The following is a 24,357-nucleotide window of genomic DNA, read 5'->3' on the forward strand; positions in this document are numbered from 1 at the left end:
TAACCCAATACCCAAGCCCAATACCCAAGCCCACTACCCTAAACCTAGACCTAGACTCTACAAAAGGGGGGGGAGACCTAAAAGGGGGAGACACTTCAGCCGATTTTGGGCATTTGGAAAAGGGACCACTACTTCATCTTCTTCTTTCTAAAGAAAAAAAGAAGAACCCTAAGAGCAAAACCCTAGTCCCCTTGTTTCTTCTTTTTCTTCACGATAACAACCACGCACGACCTCCCTCACCTCCAAACAACCCCTTCCATCGACCACCCTTCACCAGTCGTCGAACCTCCATAGCCACCGGACAGAGAAGCAACGAACATCATAGCCATCTGTTCGTTGCTTCTGCTTCTGCTTCGTCAACCACGAACATCCACAGCAACAACCTTCACCCTCGTTTCCCGTCGTCAATACCACCCCAAACGACGACCATGACTGCCTGAAACCGGCGACCACCAGCAGTCCGCCACTCCAGCCACAGTCGTCTCCTCCACCAGCGACAGTCACACGCAGCAAACGACCACTCCTTCTCCTCCAATCTCCATCGCAACCAGTCGTAAAACCAGCTCCAGCTATATGAAAAATGGTAGCTCAAACCCCGTCGTGCTTCGTCTTCCTCACGTGAACCAGTCCGGTGACCCTCCATTAAATTCGGCGACCTTCATTTTGTCTCGAAACAGCGCGTCCTTGTCCTTATCAAACCTGTTCGAGGTTCGTTGCAGTTGAATCTAAGGTGTCGAGGTTCGTCTACGGTTCATCGCGTTTCGAGTATAATGCTGCCTTGCGGTTAGTTTTTCAGATTTGTTTGAGGCGTTATTTGGCATTTTTCTTCGTTTGTTTCAGCAGATTTTTAGTTGTTCCCTGCTCATATGTATGTGGTTATTCACTTGTTTTTTTTGATATGAGCATCTGAGTGAGATTCTGGCAAAAGATGCATAATCATGCCTAGTTTTTTTTTTGTTTAAATTTTGTTTCTAGTGCTTGTACTATTAAGGAACATTGAAGTTAGGTTATAGATTTATCTTTTTTATGTGATTTTGCTCAATAGATGTAGTCTAGTGCAATTCTCTTAGTACTTGTGTAAATATGGGATTAAACCTTTGGTAGAAGTAATCCTTTGAAATTAGAATTCGAGGTGTGTCATTTAGCAAATTCTATGGCCATCGCAAAGTGCAAACGTATAGTTGCTTTAGGCGCATGTTTCATAAATATTACTTTCCTAAATTCGGGTGCAAATTTATGTGACCCAAATCCAAATCTCAACGGAGTCGAAATGTGTCTCTAATCACGGGTACATTGATTGTGACGTGGTCCGAGATGCATGTCCATGACGTTGCAAATTCCTTTTAAAAAATAAGAATGAGATGAGCCTCGCTGAATAAAAATATAAAATTGCGGGGCCCTCGGTAAATATTTGCTTTAAAATTGCTTAGACTTCGGGATGGACCGTTTAGCAAAATTTCACGGCCCTACCCAAAGTAATTGACACGCTAGTCATTTTAGGCGCGCCTTTAATAATTTAATTTTCTTAAAAATCGGGTGCACATTTATGTGACCCAAATCCAAATCTCAACAGAGTTGAAATGTGCCAACAACCACGGGTGCATTGATGTGACGTGGTTGGAGATGTATTTCCATGATGTTGCAATTCTTGATAAAAAAAAAATATAATAATAATGACAAAAGCGGTTAAAAGTTAAAACTTGCACATGAGCTCATAATTGTATAAAATCAGATAAACAAGCCGAATATGACAGTGGAGCGACCGTGCTAGAACCACGGAACTCGGGAATGCCTAATACCTTCTCCCGAGTTAACAGAATTCCTTATCCGGATTTCTGGTTCGCAGACTGTAATACAGAGTCATTCTTTTCCTCGATTCGGGATTAAATTGGTGACTTGGGACACCCTAATTCTCCCAAGTGGCGACTCTAAAATAAATAAACAAATCCCGTTTCGATTGTCCTTTAATTGGAAAAACTCCTTCACCCCTTGCGGGGACGGAAAAAGGAGGTGTGACATCTGGTACCTGAGAGGTACCACAGGAGATTGTTTGTGCTTTGGAGGATCTGATCCAATCTTGAAGGGCTATATAGATGCTGATATGGCAGGTGACATTGACAACAGAAAATCCACTACTGGATATTTGTTTACATTTTCAGGGGGAGCTATATCATGGCAGTCTAAGTTGCAGAAGTGTGTTGCACTTTCAACAACTGAAGCAGAGTACATTGCCGCTACAGAAACTAGCAAGGAGATGGTATGGCTCAAATGGTTCCTTCAAGAGCTTGGATTGCATCAGAAGGAGTATGTCGTCTATTGTGACAGTCAAAGTGCAATAGACCTTAGCAATAACTCTATGTACCATGCAAGGACCAAACACATTGATGTGAGATATCATTGGATTCGAGAAATGGTAGATGATGAATCTCTAAAAGTCTTGAAAATTTCTACAAGTGAGAATCTCGCAGATATGCTGACCAAGGTGGTACCAAGGAACAAGTTTGAGCTATGCAAAGAACTTGTCGGCATGCACTCAAACTAGAAGATAGTGTTATCTCCTCTAGATGAATGAGACTGGAGGGGGAGATTGATGATGTCCATCTCATTGAAGAAGTATTAAGCATGTGCCTAATAAAAGTTTCTTTGGTTTGGTAGCCAACCTTGTTGACTTAGTTTGGTTAGGTAGCCAACCTTGTTGAATTAGTTTGGTTTAGTAGCCAACCTTGTTGAATTTCTTTGGTTTGGTAGCCAACTTTGTTGAATTGTGAAAAATGTATGTAAATTGTCAAATATTGTAGGCTTTAGAGAGTGACGCTTTGGCTATAAAAGGAGAGCTTCAACTCTCATTTCTTCACACCAACAAAGAGAGAAAGAAAGAGTGAGGTTTCACAGACAGGGTATAAGAAAATAGTATGTGAGAAAAATAGAGAGTGAGCGATATTGTAGTGAGGTGGGAATATCAAAAGAGGGTTATTTCTTTTGAGTGTTGTAGTGGTCTTTGGAGTATTTTACTCGAACCTACAAAGTATAAAATTCCTTACTATAGTGATATCAGTTGCTCCTCTCGGGGCCGTGGTTTTTTCCCTTATTAAAAGGGTTTTCCACGTAAAAATCTTGGTGTCGTTGTTACTCTTTTATTCTTGTTAATTACCGTATCTCGGTGCTACATTATTATTCCGCTTTTATTATCGTGAATATTATTTCTGTGGGGGTTTATTCCCAACACATAGCCACTTAGAAATATCAAGGCTGAGTACATCCAAATGTTGTAAGAGAAAGCACCGAAGATTGAAGCCATGGACATGATCAAACACCTGAAAAATAGCATAGACTTTCGACCAATTGTGTCGCCAAGAAGGCCAAGAACTAGAACACCAAGTAAGCAGCCCATGAAAAAAGATGAAGCAGGAAGGCCTTGAAGTATAGGATTATCAGAACAATGAAGTGACCATTCAGATACAATGGATGTGTAAATAGGCTCATCCCAATTCCATTCATTGGTAGAAAGTTGACATATATTGGACATGGAATTGCAGTTTGTGTTATTAAGTTGTGTGCAATGCCATGTTGGGATAGCATCAGTAAAGATAGTAATAAATGTTTGTTGAGCCTCAAAGAAACAAGCCAGTGAAACAAGAATGACTTGCAAGATTTGTGGCCATGCAATTCCACAATTTCCAAAAAATGGCTCTATTATTTCTTCAAGAGAAGAAGGTTCATTTAGCTTTTGAGGTTCTTGATCTTGGTAATTCTTGGTCGAAGGAGAATGTGAGATTGAAGGAGTTGAGTCAGCCATTAAAATTTGGAAGTGGATCAGACCTCTTCCTTCTAGTGATGTCTATATAAGAACTAATATGTATAATTTATATTATAAGTGATTTAATTGTGTTAATACTCTTAACACTATTAGTGCATATGATTTCAAATCGTCGTGTTCCATGATATGTGATTTTTGAGCAATTATCAATTGGTTCATGCTTCTCATGATTTCTAAAAAAGGAATTTCTTCCAGGAGACAAGATGGTAAAAGAGTTTTTGTGATTTTTTCTGAATATTCTTCCATTAGGAATAAACAACTAAATATTTTTATTATTGGCTTTATGTTATTTCTGAGGCTCAAATATGAAGAGTTGCTTATCTCTTTTTATTAGGGACCTATCCTGGCTCTTAAACAAATCTACCATGTTTCACAAGCCAAGAGTTTCACTAATTTATTCTATGCATGGAACATAAATATTCAAAGAACATAGGACCCTTAGGAGAACAAGTCAACTACAAGATTATTACTAATAAAAATATTATCTCGGATCGTGGAAGAAAGTTGATATTATGATAAATCTATATGTTAAGTAGATGAATCAATCTGATAATGATATAACAACCAAGAGAAAGAGGACCTTTCTGGCCAAGGGAGAAGGCAACCCCTTCTGCCATCCAAATGGGTTATGTATGAGTTGGATGATTAGCTTAAAATATGATTTATTTGATATTGAAAAACAATGAAGGGATTAATATAAACTTTTAATTAAGATCAAGATTCAAAGATTAAGCAGTATATGCTATGCAAGTAACCTCAATATGGGCCACTTAGACTTGTTCATATAAACTACAGGTTAATAATTTTGCAATAGCTTACATTGGTGTCTAGCTCTTGATGTTGCAAACTTTTGAGTTTTCTGAGAAGATCATCTGTTACTTTGCTGCATTTTTATCCATTTTCCTTCTTTAGTTGGGAGACAATTTTGACCTTTTTGCCTCAAATTACATAGCAGTTTGAAAGCTTAATATCAAGTCATGATGAAATAAATCAACAGTGTAATCTATGGGAAGTAGCTGTATGCAAGCAAACGATTAGTCTTATTACTTCACGCTCGATTCTATCTCTCCTTTTAGTTTTTTTTCAGCTTCCTCATTTATGGTGTCTAAAGGGATTGCAACTACTGCACCACATGGATGTGAAACTAATGCTCGATAGCTTCTACTAAATTCTGCGATAAAACTGCTTGTACCAAGTGAACTGATATTGATCAAAGTTGAAAAAGAAAAAGAGGTGCTAGAAGGACTGCAGCCACTGCATCTTCTTGTGTCTAATCAAATCTCTGAGGAAAGTGAAAAAGGGTCCATCAAATGAGCAGTTCAAGCAATAAAATGAAGAAAGTACCCCTATGCTGATTGAGCTACTACCACATTAGACTATTTAAATGCTGGATTAATGGAACAGTTCTTTATATCTAGTCAAATTTGCATCTTAGATACCTCCTGTAATGTCCAATGTTGTTACAAAATCCAGATCAGTGCTGAATCTGCTGATAAGATAAAGAATAACTCCCAAACATATCTCTTTAATTCTCTGCTTAAAACTAGCATACAAGAAATTAAGCTACTTGACATGATAATAAGAGAGCATTATATCTGATGCAGGATGCTCTCCACACATTTCCAGTGGCAAATTGATGTGCAAAATAAAAGGAATTAACAAGTAACTGAAGGATTGTGTATAGGTGTTCGTAACACGCAGCGGAAGACAATAACAATCCTAGGCAGATCTTGTCGTGTTTAAAATTAATTTACATGTCAATAGATCGGATCTAAGACGTACCTGATGAAGAGAGTCTCGTTTCAAAATTTCTTCGATAGTGCGAAGACTCTATGCGTATCCACATCGAGACTGATCCTTGCTATCAACTTTTTGATTAATGAAACCCACGAACAAATTGAACGAAGAATATTGTGTTGAAATTTTTCTCAAAATCTCAACTCAAAGATAAAATAACAAGAAACACTTTTCTTGTAATTGTATTTTCTCTCTTGGCTTTGTATTGCATTCTCACTTTCACAAAGTGTTTTTCTTCTCAAGAAATTAATAATAACTATGATAAAAGAATGCCATATTTTTATATCGAATAATATTCACAAAAATATGAGATTGGATCTAGGGCATATCTACTATATCCCTATCTCCCACTTACACTAGAGCCAATCGCTCTTGTACTTCATTCCCAATTTTCACTTGTGCTTGTCAAACTCTTTTGCACCAAGAGCTTTAGTGAATGGGTATGGAGCATTTTCCTTTCCATCAACCTTTTAAATCTAGACGTCTCCACGTCCAATGATTTCTCTTATCAAGTGATTCCTTGGCAAAACGTGTTTGGATTTTTGGTGTGATTTTGGTTCTTTTGCTTGATCAATGGCTCCAGTCACACAACAATGGAATCGTACCTTCTATTGAAAGAACCAAGTTCAGTTAAGAACTTTTCCATCCATAGAGCTTTCTTAGCAGCTTCACTAGCTACTATATATTCTGCTTCAGTCACTGAATCAGCTACTGTAGCTTGTTTGGAACTTTTTCAACTCACTGCACTACCATTTAAGGTAAATACATAACCAGAAATAGATTTGCTATCATCTTAATCTGAAGAGAAACTTGCATCACTTTAACCTTCAAGTTTCAACTCAGAATATCCATAAATGAGGAATTAGTCTTAAGTCCTTCTTAAGTACTTAAGAATGGTCTTCACCACCTTCCAATGTTCCTCACCGGGATTTGCCTGATATCGGCTAGTCACTCCAAGTGCATAAGCCACATCAAGACGTGTACATGTCATGGTATACATGATAGCTCCCACTGCACTAGCGTATGGGATCCTACTCATGCGTTCTCTCTTTTCAGGTGTTTTAGGACAATCCTCCCTACTGAGAGTAGTTCCAGTGCCTATCGGTAGATAGCCTATTTGGAATTATCCATGTTATACCTTTTCAAAATGGTATCAATGTACAAATACTGGGAAAGTCCAAGCAACTTCCTAGATCTATCTCTATAGATCTTTATTCCTAATATATAAGCTGTTTCTCCCAAGTTTTTTATGGAGAACTGTTCAGATAGCCAAATCTTGGTACTTTGCAATACCGGCATGTCATTCCCTATGAGCAATATATCATCAACATACAACACTAAGAATATAATTGTGCTCCCACTAACCTTTTTGTACACACAAGATTCTTCTTCGCATCTAACAAAATTGAACTTTTCAATTGTCTCGTTAAAGCGAATATTCCAACTTCGAGAAGCTTGCTTTAGTCCATAAATGGATTTTTGTAGCTTACAAATTTTATTATGATCAGACGAAGATGTGAAACCTTCAGGTTGTGTCATGTACACATCCTCTTCTAGCTCACCATTAAGGAAAGCTGTTTTCACATCCATTTGCCATATTTCATAATCATAGTATGCTGCTATAGTAAGCAAAATCCGAATAGATTTGAGCATTGCCGCGGGAGAGAAAGTCTCATCATAGTCGACCTTCTTTCTGACGATATCCCTTGGCAACAAGACGAGCTTTGTAGGTCTCCACCTTTCCGTCTGCTCCAATATTTTTCTTAAAAACCCATTTACAACCTATAGGTTTTATATCCTTTGAAGGTTCAACTAAAGTCCATACTTTATTTTCCTTCATAGATTCCATTTCGGATTCCATGGCCTTTTGCCACTTCTCATAATCAGAATTTTGTATAGCCTCTTCATAGGTCTTAGGGTCATCATCATTATGATCAACCTCATTTGATACATCATCTTGTACCATTAAATTTAATCTAGTTGGTACATGACGTTCTCGTGTAGACCTTCTAAAGGTACTTGTACAATTTGTTCACCTTGTGCTGGATTTGGTTATTGTTCAATTTGGTTTGGAACTGGTTTATTAACCTGTTCTTGAACTTCATTTAGTTCTTGGACTTCAACCGTTGAAGATGGAAACTTATTTGGCAACTTCAAAACATCCAATAAGGGTTCTTCAACTTGGGTCTATGATCTTGATTTTGTGTTGATTCATTAGTTTTTTTAACTTTATCAAGTTTTATTTCTTCACTATAATTTCCTTCTAAAAGAAATTTCCTTTCCAAAAGGGTTGCTCCTCTACCCACAAACACTTTATGGTCAGAACAGTGATAGAAATAATATCCCATTGTTTCCTTGGGATACCCAATAAACCTACACTTATCAGATCTTGAGTCAAGTTTATCAGACTGTAGTCTCTTAACCTAAGCTGGACAACCCTAAACTCTAATGTGTTTAAGGTTAGACTTACGTCCTTTCCATATCTCATATGGTATAGTAGAGACTGACTTAATGAGAACTTTATTAAGTAAGTATGTTGCTCCTTCCAAAGCATATCCGCATAAATTTATTGGAAAATCAGTGAACCCTATCATAGTTCTCACCATATCTAATAATGTTCGATTTCTCCTTTCAGACACATCATTGTGTTGTGGTGTTCCTGGAGGTGTCCACTGTGAGAGAATCTCATTCTCTTTGAGATACCTAGTAAAATCTTCACTAAGATATTCTCCACCTCTATCAGACCTTAGTACTTTGATACTTTTACCAGTCTGGTCCACAACTTCACTACAGAACCTTTTGAACATTTCAAAAGATTCAAACTTGTGTTTCATAAGATACACAAATCCATATCTTGACATATCATCAGTGAAGGTGATGAAGTAAGAATATTCACCTCTAGTTTGAATTTTCATGGGCCTACAAACATCTGTATGAATTAGTCCCAATATTTTAGAAGCTCTTTCTCCACTTCCAGTAAATGGAGATTTGGTCATTTTTTCTTTGAGACAAGATTCACAAGTTGGATATGATTCAAAATCATACTTGTCAAGGTACCCTTCCTTGTACAACTTGTTAATTTTTTTCTCTCCAATATGACCAAACTAACAATGCCAAAGGTATGTATGATTTACATGATCATCTCTTTTCCTCTTAAGACTTGAAACATGCATAATCGAATTAGCATTTACATTAGGTAAGACATAAACATCATGTTGGAGATAACCATTCACATATAAATTATCACCATAATTAATAGAGCAAATACCATTGCCTATACTAATGCGAAAACCATTTGTCTAACATAGAAGCTGAAATTATGTTCGAAACAAATTTAGGAACGTAATAACAATCATCCAACATAAGTACTTTACCCGTAGACATTATTAAAGAAATTGATCCTACAGCTACGGCCGCAACTTTTGCACCATTTTCAACTTATAGATTAATTTCTCTTTTCTTTAGCCTCCTACTTATCTTGAACCCTTGCAATATATTACAGATGTTATAACCACTTCAAGTATCTAATACCACAGTGAAGAATTAGTAGTAGCTAAAGAAACCTTGAAAATATTTTTCATTAATGTCTCACCTTGTTTCTTGTCCTTTAGAGTTGCAAGATACTCCTTGCAGTTTCTATTCCAATGCCCTTTCTTCTTACAGTGAAAACATTCAACATCATATACTGACTGCAAGATCAAATCTTCAGAAAGCTCTTTCACAAGCTTGTACCCCAACTTCTCATGTTCTTCGGTAGGAACAATCATATGATTGATAAGGGGTCCAACTGGAGAACTTTCAATGTCTAATTGTGTATCAACCATCTTCTTAAGATATTCAATGATTGCAATTGGATCCATATTCTGATGTTTCCTCTGGAGTTCAGAATTCATAGAAGCGAGAATGATGTGTTTAATAGCAAGGCATTCTTCCAAGTATTTCTGATAAACCTTAGTGTCTTGAACATCATTCTCTGGTGGGATTATCTTTGCAGGCTTATCAATCACATCAATGAGCTTTTCATGCATGAGAACAATTCTCAAATTTCTATACCAGTCATCAAAGTTTGGTCCTACCAACTTGTTGGTCTCAAGTATTTCGCGCAGTGATATAACAGACATATTGAGAAATCTAAAATATAGAAAAGAAAAGGCAATAATATAAGAACATATTTGCATATATCATAAAGACATGGACTTTTATCTAAATGATATTTCCACTAATTATTTTAAACTATTTACCCTCATTATAGTTTACGAAATATTTATTTCTATTAGTGGAGTAAAGGAATCCTTTAACAATATGTATGAGCCCCTTGGAAGTCAAGTCGTTTCTCACATATATTTTAAAGGTAGGTACTCTTACCAATTGTATCCCCATATAATTTCCTTAAATAGCTCTATGTCAAATAGTCCCCTGGTAGTCAGGTCGATCCTATTGGCATAGTTGAGTTCAACCATCATGATAGCAAAGAACTTATTAAATTTTATACTCCCCCGGGTGGTCCAGGCGTTTAGTGTAAAATTGAATAATTCTTTCAATCCATACATCTAATGCAATAAATAATTTTAACATATTCTCAAACTATAAGTCTCCTGGTAGTCAGGCCGCTCCTTATAAACAAGAAATAAGTAAAATTATTTACCTTGATGGATAGCTCCATAATAAAATATCTTATATTTTATTATTTAAGAACTCAAATTTTAGTAAGAGGGAATTGTTACTAAAACAATTTTTAATAACATGAAGATCAAATCTTTTATAGCGTGTGAATTTAGTTCAAGTTGTCTACATGCTTAGTCCTAAATTAATTTACATCACATGTAATAAATAATTCAGAATTATGTAATGAACAAGCACATGACATAAAAACGAAATTCAACATCCTCTAACATGTTTATCTTATATATCACATAAAAAGAATTCATGCCAGAATATTATTATTAATTAACATCTCATGAATTAATAACAATTAAAATAACAGTAGAATCCAATAACCTATTATAGATTACCATCGTATCTAATACAAAATTTTAAATGTAAGTTACGAACTATCTCAATAGTTTAACTTATATGCATATGTATTTTATTCACAATAAAATAATATCAATCCATATGCATTCAAACAATTTGACTATATCACAAGACACATGTATTATGGTTTGAACGCTTCAAATATAATCTTAAAATATTTCGTAAATAAATTTTAGACACAATAAACCACGGCTCTGAGGGCAAAGTACTTATGTTGGATGATTGTTATTACGTTCCTAAATTTGTTTCGAACATAATCTCAGCTTCTATGTTAGACAAATGTGGTTTTCGCATTATTATAGGCAATGATAGTTGCTCTATTAATTATGGTGATAATTTATATGTGAATGATTATCTCCAACAGTAACAACAACAACTATTACTACTATTACGCCTCAATCCCAAGTAAGTTGAGATCGGCTATAAGAATTCTCATTGACCAATTTAAGCTCATCTAGAACCAATATTATACAAAAATAAAATATAAATGAAAAGTTGTGTGAACGCAGGATGCCATGAAAAGTATTGAAAGTACAAGAAGTTCTCTATATTTTCTAGCAGTAAAACTAACACAGAAAAGGTTGAAGCTAATCCTAAATATTTTAAATATATAAATCCTCGAGCAATTCTTGCAACAATCAAAAATAAAATAAAAGTGCAGACTTTTATGCCGCTACAAGAAAACTTGGCTGATCACACGCTTCTGCTGTTTCTCTAGTTGCATGCTCCCTTTTGAATTCCCTGCACAGTTTTCTTTAGATTTGAACTCTTATCTTCATAAGGATCAGTCCAGGCCACCTCGATCATAAGCTTAACATTTTAATTCTAAGTTAATACATACGACTGATGGAGGCACTACAACTACAAGATCAACCCTCACGGCCTCACACGCCATTCATCACATAGGATGCTCCATTACCCTCTTGTTCTTTCTCTTCCATGTTCTTACAAAGATCCAATCCCTTTGTTTCTGGCAGAAAAATGACCAAAGATCCTGCAATTGATGTCATAATTCCAAGCACCAAATATGGTAAAATCTTGCTTCTATCTCCTCCTGCATCAACCAAAACTGGACTTACCACGCCCCCGAGCACCACAGCCTGCCACACAATTGACACAGTAGCATTCCTTATGCTAGTTGGGAACAACTCTGATGTGTATATCAGAAACAAGTCAAATGCAGTGCAAGCACTAAAGAAGGAAATTAACTCCAATACTAGCTGTAACACTTTCCATTTGTCCACTATCATACATAACATGCCACAAACACCAGATAAAATACTTAGTCCAACTAGTGTGCTTCTTCTCTTGCATTTCTCTACCAAGAAAAAGACTATCAAGAATGCTGGTAACTCTAGCATCGCGTTTAGCCCGGTACTCAGGTACAGATTTAAGCTAAAGTTGCCAAGTCCTAGCGGCATGCCATAGTACATCAATCCAATACCAAAACCAGTTGTTAGAGCTAGCAATAGCTGTCCAAGTATCCATCTTTTCTTCAACAAAATCTTGATCAATGGTTGATTAAAGCCATTGTCAATCTTCACTTTGTGATCATTTAAGCTTAGGTTCTTGAAATGAGGTGCTACAAATGTTGTGAGGACAGCAAAAGCCTCTCTATTTTTCCCTTTTGAAAGTAGCCATTTTGGTGACTCGTAAACACAAAACTGTAGTAACATGCAATAAATTATTGTTGGAAGAGAAGTCCAAAGATAAAGTACCCTCCATGAGTAATTCCTACTAAAATAAGCCAAACCTGGTAAAGATACAAATCCAAGTGTAGACATAAGGAATCCAACAGTTCCAACTTGGCCTTGATATTGTTTAGCAACACTCTCAGAAGACAAAACTAGAACAGACGATCCAATCGCTGCACGGCCATAACCACTTAGAAATCTCAAGGCTGAGTACATCCAAATGTTGTTAGAGAAAGCAATGAAGATTGAAGCCATAGACATGATCAAACACCCGAAAAATAGCATAGTCTTTCGACCAATTGTGTCCCCGAGAAGGCCAAGAACTAGGCCACCAAGCAAGCAGCCCATGAAAAAAGATGAAGCAGGAAGGCCTTGAAGTATAGGATTATCAGAACAATGAAGTGACCATTCAGATACAATGGATGTGTAAATAGGCTCATCCCAATTCCATTCATTGGTAGAAAGTTGACATATATTGGACATGGAATTGCAGTTTGTGTTATTAAGTTGTGTGCAATGCCATGTTGGGATAGCATCAGTAAAGATAGTGATAAATGTTTGTTGAGCCTCAAAGAAACAAGCAAGTGAAACAAGAATGACTTGCAAGATTTGTGGCCATTCAATTCCACAACTTCCAAAAAATGGCTCTATTATTTCTTCAGGAGAAGAAATATCATTTAGCTTTGGAGGAGAATGTGAGAGTAAAGGAGTTGAATCTGCCATTAGAATTTGGAATTGGATATGACCTCTTCCTCCTAGTTATATCCATATATGGACTAACATACTGTTCTGCATAATGTAATATTAACCTTACAAGTGATATGATTATGTAAATACCTTTTATGCCCATGACGGAGGGCTGACTAGGGTGGGTCACTTCTAGGCTGACAAGCTTTTGAAGAAGGGGTGCACATGTCACCTTAGGCGAATCCCACATCGATTGGGAAAGGAAAGTGAAGTGCTTTATAAGGCATGGCACAAGCTCATGGTACACGCGTTTTTGAGTCTCGAGGTTGCGTAGCCCGAAAGACAAATCCGTGTATGCCTAGACCCAACGCGGACAATAGGTGCCATGGGCTTGGGTGGTAACATTGCCGTGTTCCAGGATTTGTGACTTTGATTAATTATTAATTGGTTCATGCTTCTCATGATCATTAACAAATAGGTTTCTTCCAGCTGAAGATAAAATGGTCTAAGATTTTTGGTGATTAAATTTGCTTTTGGTAGGAATGAACAAGTAAAAGATTAGTGTTGGCTTTCTGACATTTCTGAATCTCAAATGTGAAGAGTTGATTATTTCTTTGCATGGGGACCCTCTTAGCTCTTAAACAAATCACCCACGTTTGCCACTAGTACATTAAAATTAATTAAGTACTTGAAATCATGCTTCACAAACCAGACTTTCACTAATTTATTCTTGGAATGGGACTTTAAATATTCATAGAAGGTATTGTCATTGAGAGATGAAGTCAACTAAAAGATAGATGATCTTAGGTTGTGGAAGAAAGTTGACATATATATGATATATAAAATTATTGATATTTAGACGAATCAATCTGCAATAAAAATACATTATGATATTCATATTTGATACTCCAGTAGACGCAATAAACAAAACTCTTTGATAGTGAAGAATAATGAAGGGGGATTGATATAAGCATGTTAAAAATCCAGATTGGGAGATTAATTAGTAGTACTATATGGCCAACCCAGGATTTGAAGGTAAAGGGGACACATGAGTCTATCAGACTTTTGATTTTAAGTGTTTCAAGCAAAATGTATAACCCTTTTTAACATCTAAAAATTTTTCCGAGGTTAACAGGGTCCGATGATCCCAAAACTCAAAACATAGGTCCGTTAATGGTAGCCCGGTCAGTAAGCTCCCGCTATGCACGAGGTTCAGGGAAGGACCGGATCACAAGATCTATCATACACAGCCTTACCTGTATTTTTGCAAGAGCCTGCTTCTACGGCCCTAACCTGTGACCTCCTGGTCACACAGGATCAAACTCCCCTTCATGTAATATCAACGTGGGATACTTAAAAATTCTTGCCTAATCCAAAATAAGGTACCCAATTTTAAAGTCACTGTAAAGTTAATAATTTTGGAAATGAAACTTATTAATATAGAAATTCTTTTGTCTGCTAATTTTAGCACACACGTCTGGGTGGTGTAGTTGGTTATCACGCTAGTCTCACACACTAGAGGTCCCCGGTTCGAACCCGGGCTCAGACACTTTTTCTGTTTTTATGTTTTCGTTTGCTAAATCATCGATATTCAGATTGTTTTGTTTATTTGTCTTGTTTCCTTAAAAAAAAAAAAAAAACTTTGTATAAATTTATCGATATTTGAAAAAACAAAAAATGAGAGCATTAACTAATAGTATAAGTAACATTTTTTCATCAACTAAATCTAGAAGAAAAAATTAATTCATAAATTTTTTATCTTTAAGTAATGACAAGTCAAGAAAACGAATTTAACCTTCCTGAACATAGTCGTAGTTTAGTAATTGCAACTTTATCGTCTACCCAAGTGGTGCAAAATCATATATCTTGAAGGGTCTCCACTTTGTCTTGCTTCGATTTTCCTCCATTTTCCAATTTCAGTTCTTATCATAAATAAAATAAAAAAAGAAAAAAGAAAATAACAAAAAAAAAAAACTAAATTATGTTGATCTTTTTAAAAAGATATTTGTTTTAAATTTCCAATTTTTGAAGTTATAAAATGGTGATATCTTAACAGAAAAAACTCGGTAAAATCTATGGTGACACATAAATGACTCATCAAATCCAGTAGAGATAAAAATTTAGGTAAATTTTGTCTATCCGTCTAAACTTTCGTGAATAAGGTACCTATTTAAAATGTAAATAGCTAAGGCGTACACAAATAAATCGTGAGTATTACCATTATATAAGAAAGATAATAAATAAAGGGAATGACTAGCCGAAGGAAAATGTGATAGCCCTAATACCGTATGAGCCCAATTTAATATGGTACAAGCCCATAAAGTACAACCTATGAGAGAGAGAGAGAGAGAGAGGGGCAAAAAAACAAGATGACCCTTTGGAAGGTCTCATGATTTCACAATTATAGGACTATTGCAGAAGATGTATCCCAAGTTTGAATTTGGTCTCTAGCCTCTCAAAATATTGTCTTTTCATAAACCCCATTATCTTAAACCCTAGCTCACTTTTTCTGCCACAGGAAATTTCCACCCAATTTCTCTGGTGAAAAATGATTCACAACATTCTTGGAACATTGTTTTCAGCTATAGAACAGTCAATTTCACTCAGGTATTGTATCCTTTCTGTTTTTATGTATTATATTACTCCTAGTTTGGTTGCTGAGACCTCTCTATCCTCACAAGTTAGGGTAAGGTCTGCCTACACACTATCTTCCCCGGATCCCACTGTGGGATAATACTTGGGTATGTTGTTGTTGTTGTTGTTGGTTGCTGAGAAACTGAGAGAATGCAAGAAAAGAACATTGAAGTCTTTGTTGTTAGTTGTCGGTCATAAAGAGATTCAAGAATGGGCAATTTGAAGTTGGTGTAAGGATAAAGTTTTGATTTTTATGAATATTTGTTGTAGTTTGAGAAGTATATTTTGTATTTTTATGTGTACTGCTCCTAGTTTGTTGCTGAGTAACTGAGAGAAAGCAAGAGAGAAGCATTAAAATGGGCAATTTGAAGTTGGTTTGTAGTAGAGGTGGCAAAATGGTTAAAAGAAAACAGTTATCCACCGATATTATCCATTTAAAAATGGGTTGGATAATGATTTTTTTTTAAAAACGGGTCGAATATGGATAAAAACCATATAATTCACTTAAAAAATGATTAACCAAATGGATAACCAATGGATAACTAATGTGTTTAACTTTTACATTTGTAAAGCCTCAAATTGGGGGTTCCTCAAGTTTGGGAGACTAGGAATTCTCCCATAAGTAATCATATTCAAGAAGCCATATCCATATTATCCGCCGGATAACCCGTTTTTTTAATTCGCTTCAAATATGGGTCGGGTCGGATAATTTATCCGTTTTCGATCCGCTCATATCCAACCTGACCCGCCCGTTTGCCACCCCTAGTTTGTAGCAAAAGGATTTGACTTTTTAGTTCTTATTGATGTTTTTCCAGTTTTAGACGTATATTTTGTATTTTTATGTGTGCTAGTCCTAGTTTGTTGCTGAGAAATTGAGAGAAAGCAAGAAGAGAAGCATTGGAATAGGTAAATTCAAGTTGGTTTTAGGGAAAAAATTGACTTTTTAGTATTTATGGATGTTGTTGTAGTTTGAGCAGTATAGTTTCGAAATGGGCAATCTTGTTTTGGTGTCGTTATTTTTTTCTGTAAATCTTGACTTTGAAATTTGTAATTGATTTTGCTTTCAGGGGTAATATGTTGCTTCTCGATTGGCTGTGTTCGATGGAGCTAGTGGGGTTGGGGCTAGTAAGAGGGAGGAAGCTTTGACATGTAGATGTACGTCTTTTGTCTTCTGTTCTAAAAGCATTTTGAAAGAATTTCGTTAAGACTTGAGAATGTTTTGTTCTTTATCTATAAGCTTTGTGCAGTCATAGAGATATAGAATGCCGGGATTATAAGATAGATTAAAATGCCGGGATTATAAAAATCATTTGGGAACACTTGAAGCACGTTTAACTTCTTTTACTCTCTATATTGTTTTTGTAACATGCTAAGTGTTAAATTTTGAAATTCTGCTTAGGGAAAGAGAATTTCTATTTTTTGGTATGTTTGGAAAAGATAAATTTTATGGTGTAGAGAGCAAGATAGATTAAAATGAAACATTGACTTCCACTTAGAGTGCTACTAGGCAAACAATTAGCATGGCCAACTCAGATAGCACACACTTGGCTGGATTAGAATTGTTTTGAAAGTTAATACGCTTATATAGTACTAGTAACTTTTATGTTAGAGCTTTGATGTGCATTTCTTGTGACGAACTGAACATATGCTGTATATAAGACAATACATCAAACACATTGCATAGCTAATGTGCAATTTTATATTCAAATTTCATTCAATGTGAAGGTGGATACCTCAATCGTATGTTCAGTTCTCAGGAAAAAGGATATCTTATGTTCAGTTCAGATTCCAATGTATGAACTTAACAGAAAAACTAGTCTAATTGTGTAAAAAACATCCTAGGCAATGTATGCTTTAGTGAGGAAAAGTACAAACATGTACAGAAACTAGATAACGTCAACACTTAGGGGTATCTTTATTAGTCTTAGGGGTATTTCATGGTCTATGCCATACAGGCTTAAAGATGTCCTTTGTAGCTGGGAAGAAGCTGGAGCTGAAGCAACTAGTAGAGATAGATGGAGGATTGTCCCGGCTTGTATATGGTGGACAGTTTGGAGGGAAAGGAACAATAGATGTTTTGAAGATAGAAGCAATCCAGTGCAGAAGATTAAACTCAATTGTATTCTTTTTTGTTTTTGGTGCAAACAGATTTACATAGAAGATACATTGACAATCATAGACATACTAGGATCTTGCTAGGTCTCGAATTAGAAAGTCTACTAATCCTCTCCATGTAAATCTGGTTTTCAGTGCAACCCATGTACTGATGTTTTTAATATATACAATAGTTACCAATTCAAAACAAAAAAAAAGATAACGTCAACACTTAGCTGAGCTTTCTGGATTTGACTTCGTTTCCATACTTTTTGTGCTTTATTCTATTTATTTGTAATTAGTTATTTTCACATACGATAATACTAATTGAACTACATCTTGCAGTTGGCAATCTAGCATTCTCTTTTGAAGAAGATTTTAAATCATTGTGATAAAATGGCCGGGGGGAGTCAATCACGCCAAAATGAAAAACCTTCAGTCAATTACAGGCGTAATCTACTTGAGGGGGCACTATTTGAGCTTGCTGATTTTGACCGAGAAAGTCATGCTCCTGTTTCATCTGAAAATAAGGAGAACCCTAAAAGTTCTGAGTCTGGGTCTTCTGAGATAATGAGCACAAGTGATCTCATATCAGCAATTGGAACTATATGGAATTCTACAGCCCGTCCTCTTACACGAATCGTATCCAAATCAAGCTCTAGATGCTATAGCGCTGATCACCGTGAAAACAACATATCTGGTTGCTCCGCCGCAGATGAAATTTCTAGTGCTTATTTTTCAACTTATGATCACTCAATCCCTGTCAATGTGGATAGTGATACAGATTCTTCACCGCCGGCGCTTGCAAATGTGGAATGTCTGACAGTAAACCAGAAAGTCTCATTCTTTGGTCCTCTTTTAGGAAATTCTCCTCTGTGGAATCTACTCCGTGGTGGATCTACCATGCATCCAGAAACTTGGAAAGCAAAAAATCTTGCCGATGATTTACATACTATGTATGATTGGATGCATGAAATATCCTTACTGAAACTTAAGCACCACTTAAATAGTGCTAATACTGGAATCCATGAAAGCAGAAAATGTGCCGACGAAGACACGACAAAGAGTCCTTCAAGTTACAGCACCGTTGCAGATATAGTAAATGCTGATTGCCAGACTGACATGGAAAAAACGGCTGGTTCATTGTTAGGTCATATTGTAAAAGCTCACGAGATCGACAGGGTATCAACCGGTATTTCATGTCTAAGGCACTATAATGAGGTTTCACCTGACAAAAAATCAAACACGCTAGAGACTCTATGTTCTAAAAATAATTCAGTTGTCCATGAGTACTCTCTTCCTCCAAATTGTCCTGCTAGTGTCCTCAACAAAATTTATGCTGAGGATCACACAAATGATTCTACAACTAATGAAAAAGTTGAACTGGAGGATGAGCTGAATTCTGAAGTACAGATCTCCATGGCAAAGGACAAACCTCGTTATACACTTGCAAAACAAGAGCATGCTTTTGCAGGAGCTATGGCCGGAATATTTGTCAGCCTTTGTCTTCATCCAGTTGACACAATTAAGACTGTTGTTCAGTCATGTCGTGGTGATCAGAAACCTCTTTATTATATAGGCAGATCATTTATTTCTGAAAGAGGTATATTTAGTTGAATCTGCACTTCACTTTTCAATATGATACTTCCTTACATGCAAAGAGATGCTGCTCTTTCTTGGAGCCTATCTTTAGACTTGAAATTGTTGTCTACTTGTTTCAGGAGTAACTGCACTTTATCGAGGAATTTCTACCAATCTTGCTTCGTCTGCACCAATATCTGGACTTTACACCTTTACATACGAATCAGTGAAAGGGGCCCTGATTCCTCTTTTTCCCAAGGTGAATGCTTATCCTTATTTTTATTTTCCTTTTTATGTTAAACGCCCCATCAAATTTCTGTCCGCACCACCCCAGCAAGTTGAGAAAGGAATTTTTTTTTTTTTTGGGGGGGGGGGGGGGTGAATGAAAGCAGTCTTCAGTTTTTCCATTCGTATGCTTCTTCTTACAAGGAAATTGGTGCCTCCCTAAATTTTACATGTTTTCTGTAACACAGGAATATCAATCTTTTGCACACTGCTTCGCAGGGGGTTGCGCAAGCATTGCCACTTCATTTATATTCACTCCAAGTGAGCGTATAAAGCAGCAGATGCAAGTTGGTTCACACTATAAGAACTGCTGGTAGAGTTATGCTCCTGAAATGCGTTAGTCATCCCATTATCTGGTTCCACCAGCTTTTGTATCTATCTGATTCTTTTTACCACAGTTTATTCATGATATGAGAACTGCTCGTAGCCTTGAATGCTTCTTGTCCTTGTTTAAGTATATATCTGTTGCCTAAGTATATCATGCTCTGACTGCGTCTGCCTTTTCTTTTGTGTGTGTGTGTGTGTGTTGGTTTGGGGGGAGGGGATCATATTCATATACGCCCCGAAGGTTTGTCCTGGTTAGAGTTAAAGAAAATCTTTGAAATATGCTACTACATGTTAAATTACAGTTGGTCCTTGGTATTGTGAAATCTGTTTTCTCATCAGGAGAAAAGGTGTAGTCTAGCGAATATTTGATTATCATAATGGGATTAAGGGTATCGACTTTTAACTCGGTACGCTAAGCAGCACTAGTATTTCCTACTAACAGCTTCTTGCTTCTCATTTTTGCCTCCGCAGGAATGCCTTAGTTGAGATTATAAGAAGTGGTGGTTTGCCTTCACTATATGCTGGATGGAGAGCTGTACTATGCAGGAATATTCCACACTCAATCATCAAGGTAAATTTTTTACTAAAAAAATCTTTCTCTGTGCCGTTTTTGGAGAAAATTGGGGAGCAGGAAGTTGAGTGCTCTTTTATTCTATAAGTTATGTTCTCTTAAAAGTACTATTTTGACTGGCAGTTCTATACATATGAAAGATTGAAGGAGTTGAGGTTTTCATCTGTTCAACTGCGCAACCAAAATGACACACTAATGACGGTTAGTTTTCTTATTAATGAGTATTCATTTGTCCACCTCCATCTTTGGCCATTATTAAGCTCATGATATATATTTTCTGGCACTTGCATTTTCACTTCGACTCTAGGCTTTAAAGAATGATGGTCGAGGTTAACATTTTTATCTTTGAAATTTGTAGTTGAGGCAATGGGACCTTAGTGGTTTCATTGACTGGTAAAAAAACAAAAAGAGTTTTCTCAGTTCTATACTCCTCTTTCCAGCTCGTATGTGGCGGATTAGCTGGATCTACTGCTGCACTATTCACAACTCCTTTTGATGTCGTCAAGACAAGATTACAGACACAGGTTATTCATTCTGTCTTTCCTTTCTTACTCGCTCAGGTTGTGAGTCTTGCACAGATATCAATATGTCATATAGTTGCTGCTGGAAACCGGGATCAGTTTAAGCCTTCTGAAAGCATTCAGTTGCTCTATTTCTTGTCCCTTTGTACTATCTATCTGATTGCTAGTTTGAACAACTGATTCAAGACTGGTATCAGTTTAAGCCTTTGGAAATCATTCAGTTGCTGTATTTCTCATCTTCCCCTTTACACTATATGAGCAGCTGATTTATAAAGCTCCTAAGAAAGTCTCGCTTATGCAGATTCCTGGATCTAGGATTCAGTTGGGTGTATTAGACACACTTAAAGAAATAGGAACGCGTGAAGGTTTGAAGGGTCTTTACAGGTAATGGTTGAATATCATATTGAAGTAATTTAATTGAATATTACCATCTGATTATAATCTTGTCAATCTTTCGTCAAACATTTGGCACCCCCAACCCACCCCCGAATATTTCTTTAAAGTAAAGACAATGAGAATCTGATGCAGGACTCACAGGACACACAGAATTAGTTATTAGAACTAGGAAAGGAATGCTCGTGTACTGACATGACTTATCCCTCTAGTTTTGAGGCCCATAATTCCTCTCTGCGTTCACATCGCTTGTCGCTGAAAAATTTCTTACTCGACATCATAGTTTGGTTAAAGACAAATTGCTATTATCAACAGTGTTGGAAACATTTTACTTGGATAGAATCAACTAATTTCCATCTTGCTTTCACCATAGGTACCTTTTCTACGTCAAACTGAAACCAGCAACTTAACTTAAAAGCATACTTCAATATACATTTGAAGCTAATACTGCTCATGAATTACGAAATACAAAGGATATAATTGTGCCATTTCTATAGCAAATTATTCTACCAAGCCTAACTTTGTTGGACGTAGAAGTATAACAACAACAACAAACCCAGTGAAATCCCACAAGCGGGGCCTGAGGAGGGTAATGTGTACGCAGACCTTACCCCTACCTTATGATAGAGGTTATTTGCGATAGACCCTCGGCTCATGAACAGTGAAAATGAAGCAATAAACAGACTATAGCAACAATAAGGTAATAGGACAACGGAAACAAATAACAACAAATGGACGTAGAAGAAGTAATAACCTAATTGTCTCTACTATGTCTCGAATTCTTCTCAATGAATAACATACATTGTTCGAAAGGCGTAGTGCAATAACAACATACCCAGTAATATCCTACACCGTGGGGTCTGGGGAGGGCCCTACCTTGTGAGGAAAAAGAGGTTGTTTCCAATAGACCCTCGGCTTAGGAAAGCATAAGCACCACATTAATGAAAATATAGCCAAGAAGGGACAGTACCAAGAAGCCATATAAAAGTAGAATAAAAACAATCAGATAGTAAGGTGATCAACATTGAAAAAAGCAAGTTAGTCATAAAAACCTACTACCAACAGAAAGCGAGCGAGACTGCTTGTAAGGCATAGTGCATGTCCTCAATATGTAGTTAGCCATTTTATTTGTTTTAGTAGTGATGAATCTTGATTTATGGCAGGGGCTTGAGTCCTAGATTAGTCATGTATATGACACAGGGAGCACTTTTCTTTGCATCTTATGAATCTTTCAAGAAATTATTTTCTTTGGAGATCCCTCAGCCTAAAGCCGAAAGAGTTGCATACGAGCAAAGTTTGGAAGATGATTCTGCATCATTACCGTCACCAAACTAACGCAAGAAAAGATCAGTTCGAGGTGGTGTATCTTTCAGCAATGTTCCATATGAGAAAACATATAACGTCAAGATTAGCTTGTATATTTTCTCTCTGAGCTCGAGGTCTAAATAGAGGATGAAGGAATTTGAAGTGTTAACCATCGACTGGTTCTCTTAACGCTTCATAGAAACGGGCTAGTTGATCATCCACTGAGTTTCGAAGCATGTGTCAGCTAGCCCTCGGGGATTTCTTGATTATCGGAAAGAACATGTGAAGCATTTTTGTAAAGTTGTAGAAAATGATAGGGGAAATTGAGAGGATATAGGGATGCCTAATTTTGTATGATGTAATTATGATATAACACTAATATAGGCGAACCCAACTGGTCTGGGATTGAGGCATAGTTGATTAATTAATTGATTGTAAGAATAAAATTTTTGTTTTCCGGTGAGTTTGCAACAAAGTAATTTTTTTCTGTTGTAGCTGTTGATTTGCATAAACATGGATGAAAATACAATTACAGAAAACACTTCCAGCAAACACAACGGAATTATTATAGGCTCAAGGTAACATGGAGTTAGCTCAAACAAAAATTAAAACTGTAAACGAGTGAACAATTTTTTTTTCCTTTTTGCACAAATTTCTTAAATGGAAGGGTGCTTTTGCCTTGCTTGGTGCAATTATTAGTCAAACTATTAAAATAATATTAGTTGAGAATCATAATCAACAATGTCGTTGTAGTATAGTGGTAAGTATTCCCGCCTGTCACGCGGGTGACCCGGGTTCGATCCCCGGCAACGGCGTCTACATTTTTTAATTTATTTTGTTTTTATTTTCACCTTCCTATTTCGGGGTCTATGTGTTAATTTCCAGGAGAAGGCTGGAAAAGAATATAACACAAACTTCCTTCAGCTTTCTGTTTTCTTAGTAGGAATCAGCATGGTTGAATTGTAACCTGGTTGGAACATTTATGAGGTTCAAAAATGATCACATAAAGTTTCTTTTTTTTTTCCTAATCTCATATTGGAAGTAATTATAATATAATCTTGTTCCATGAAAAAAGTCAAAAAAACTAAAGTGAACACAGCCCTTGAGAACCAATATGTTATATGTAGGATATAAAACTTAGTACAATATTATATTGTAGGATTGATAGTAGAAGGGCAGCCCTTTATTTGTGATAGATAGAGAGGCCAGTTATTTTTCCAAGTCAAATGAAACTTTTCTTAAAAGAACTGGAAAACCAAAAAGGAAAAAAACCAAAATACTCCAAAATTTGTAGTCCAATGTTTTCTCTTACAAAAATAACAATAACAAGAAAGAACAATCTCTCTTGGAAAATTAATGTAAGGATAATGTTCTCCTTCCCAACAACAGAAAGAAAATCAATCTCTCATGTGTATTTTCTGAAAAAAGCTAAAACTTTTGATTATTAAAAACTATGCAATTGCTTTAAGTCCATACCACCTGCTTAAACAATGAAGTAGTAATGAATATGGAGACAATAATCAACAACAACAAACCCATTATAATTCCACAAGTGGAGTTTGGGGTAGTGAGTACGCAAAGTCGCAAACTTTACCCCTACCGTGAATGTAGAGAGGC

General features: G+C 36.3%; 1 protein-coding gene, 2 non-coding genes and 1 pseudogene across 8 annotated transcripts; 3 read left to right on the forward strand and 1 right to left on the reverse strand.

Moving 5' to 3' along the window:
- The window catches only part of LOC142161919 (uncharacterized), a 198,361-nt pseudogene that overhangs the window by 122,918 nt on the left and 51,086 nt on the right, over positions 1–24,357 (reverse strand).
- On the forward strand, positions 14,505–14,578 carry TRNAV-CAC (transfer RNA valine (anticodon CAC)). The gene has a single exon. It is a non-coding gene; the product is annotated as a tRNA-Val (tRNA).
- Positions 15,408–23,234, forward strand: LOC107795550 (uncharacterized). Of its 6 annotated transcripts, none has more exons than XR_001650143.2 (10): positions 15,409–15,636; positions 16,731–16,818; positions 18,103–19,360; positions 19,479–19,597; positions 19,812–19,936; positions 20,422–20,521; positions 20,645–20,722; positions 20,880–21,045; positions 21,344–21,426; positions 22,599–23,234. XR_001650143.2 is itself a non-coding variant. In XM_016618206.2 (10 exons), the coding sequence occupies exons 3-10, from the start codon at positions 18,154–18,156 to the stop codon at positions 22,768–22,770; spliced, it is 1,968 nt and encodes a 655-aa protein (XP_016473692.1). In that variant the 5' UTR covers positions 15,409–15,636; positions 16,731–16,818; positions 18,103–18,153; the 3' UTR covers positions 22,771–23,234. The 6 variants fall into 6 exon arrangements, 4 of the variants coding, with proteins under 4 accessions (XP_016473693.1, XP_016473692.1, XP_075091162.1 ...); XM_016618206.2 differs by having other exon boundaries at positions 20,962–21,045; XM_075235047.1 differs by lacking the exon at positions 15,409–15,636 and adding an exon at positions 15,777–15,893 and having other exon boundaries at positions 20,962–21,045.
- TRNAD-GUC (transfer RNA aspartic acid (anticodon GUC)) lies at positions 23,484–23,555 on the forward strand. Its single transcript has one exon. It is a non-coding gene; the product is annotated as a tRNA-Asp (tRNA).

This window comes from Nicotiana tabacum, chromosome 1 (assembly GCF_000715075.1).
Source record: "Nicotiana tabacum cultivar K326 chromosome 1, ASM71507v2, whole genome shotgun sequence".
NCBI classification, from domain to species: Eukaryota; Viridiplantae; Streptophyta; class Magnoliopsida; order Solanales; family Solanaceae; genus Nicotiana; species Nicotiana tabacum.

Excerpts from the sequence above, each read along its gene's own strand:
- LOC107795550 (XM_016618207.2), top strand. The coding sequence starts at position 18,154 with ATGGCCGGGGGGAGTCAATCACGCCAAAATGAAAAACCTTCAGTCAAT. Across the intron at positions 19,937-20,421 it reads TCACACTATAAGAACTGCTG|GAATGCCTTAGTTGAGATTA; the intron begins GTAGAGTTATGC and ends TTGCCTCCGCAG. Across the intron at positions 21,427-22,598 it reads GGTTTGAAGGGTCTTTACAG|GGGCTTGAGTCCTAGATTAG; the intron begins GTAATGGTTGAA and ends GATTTATGGCAG.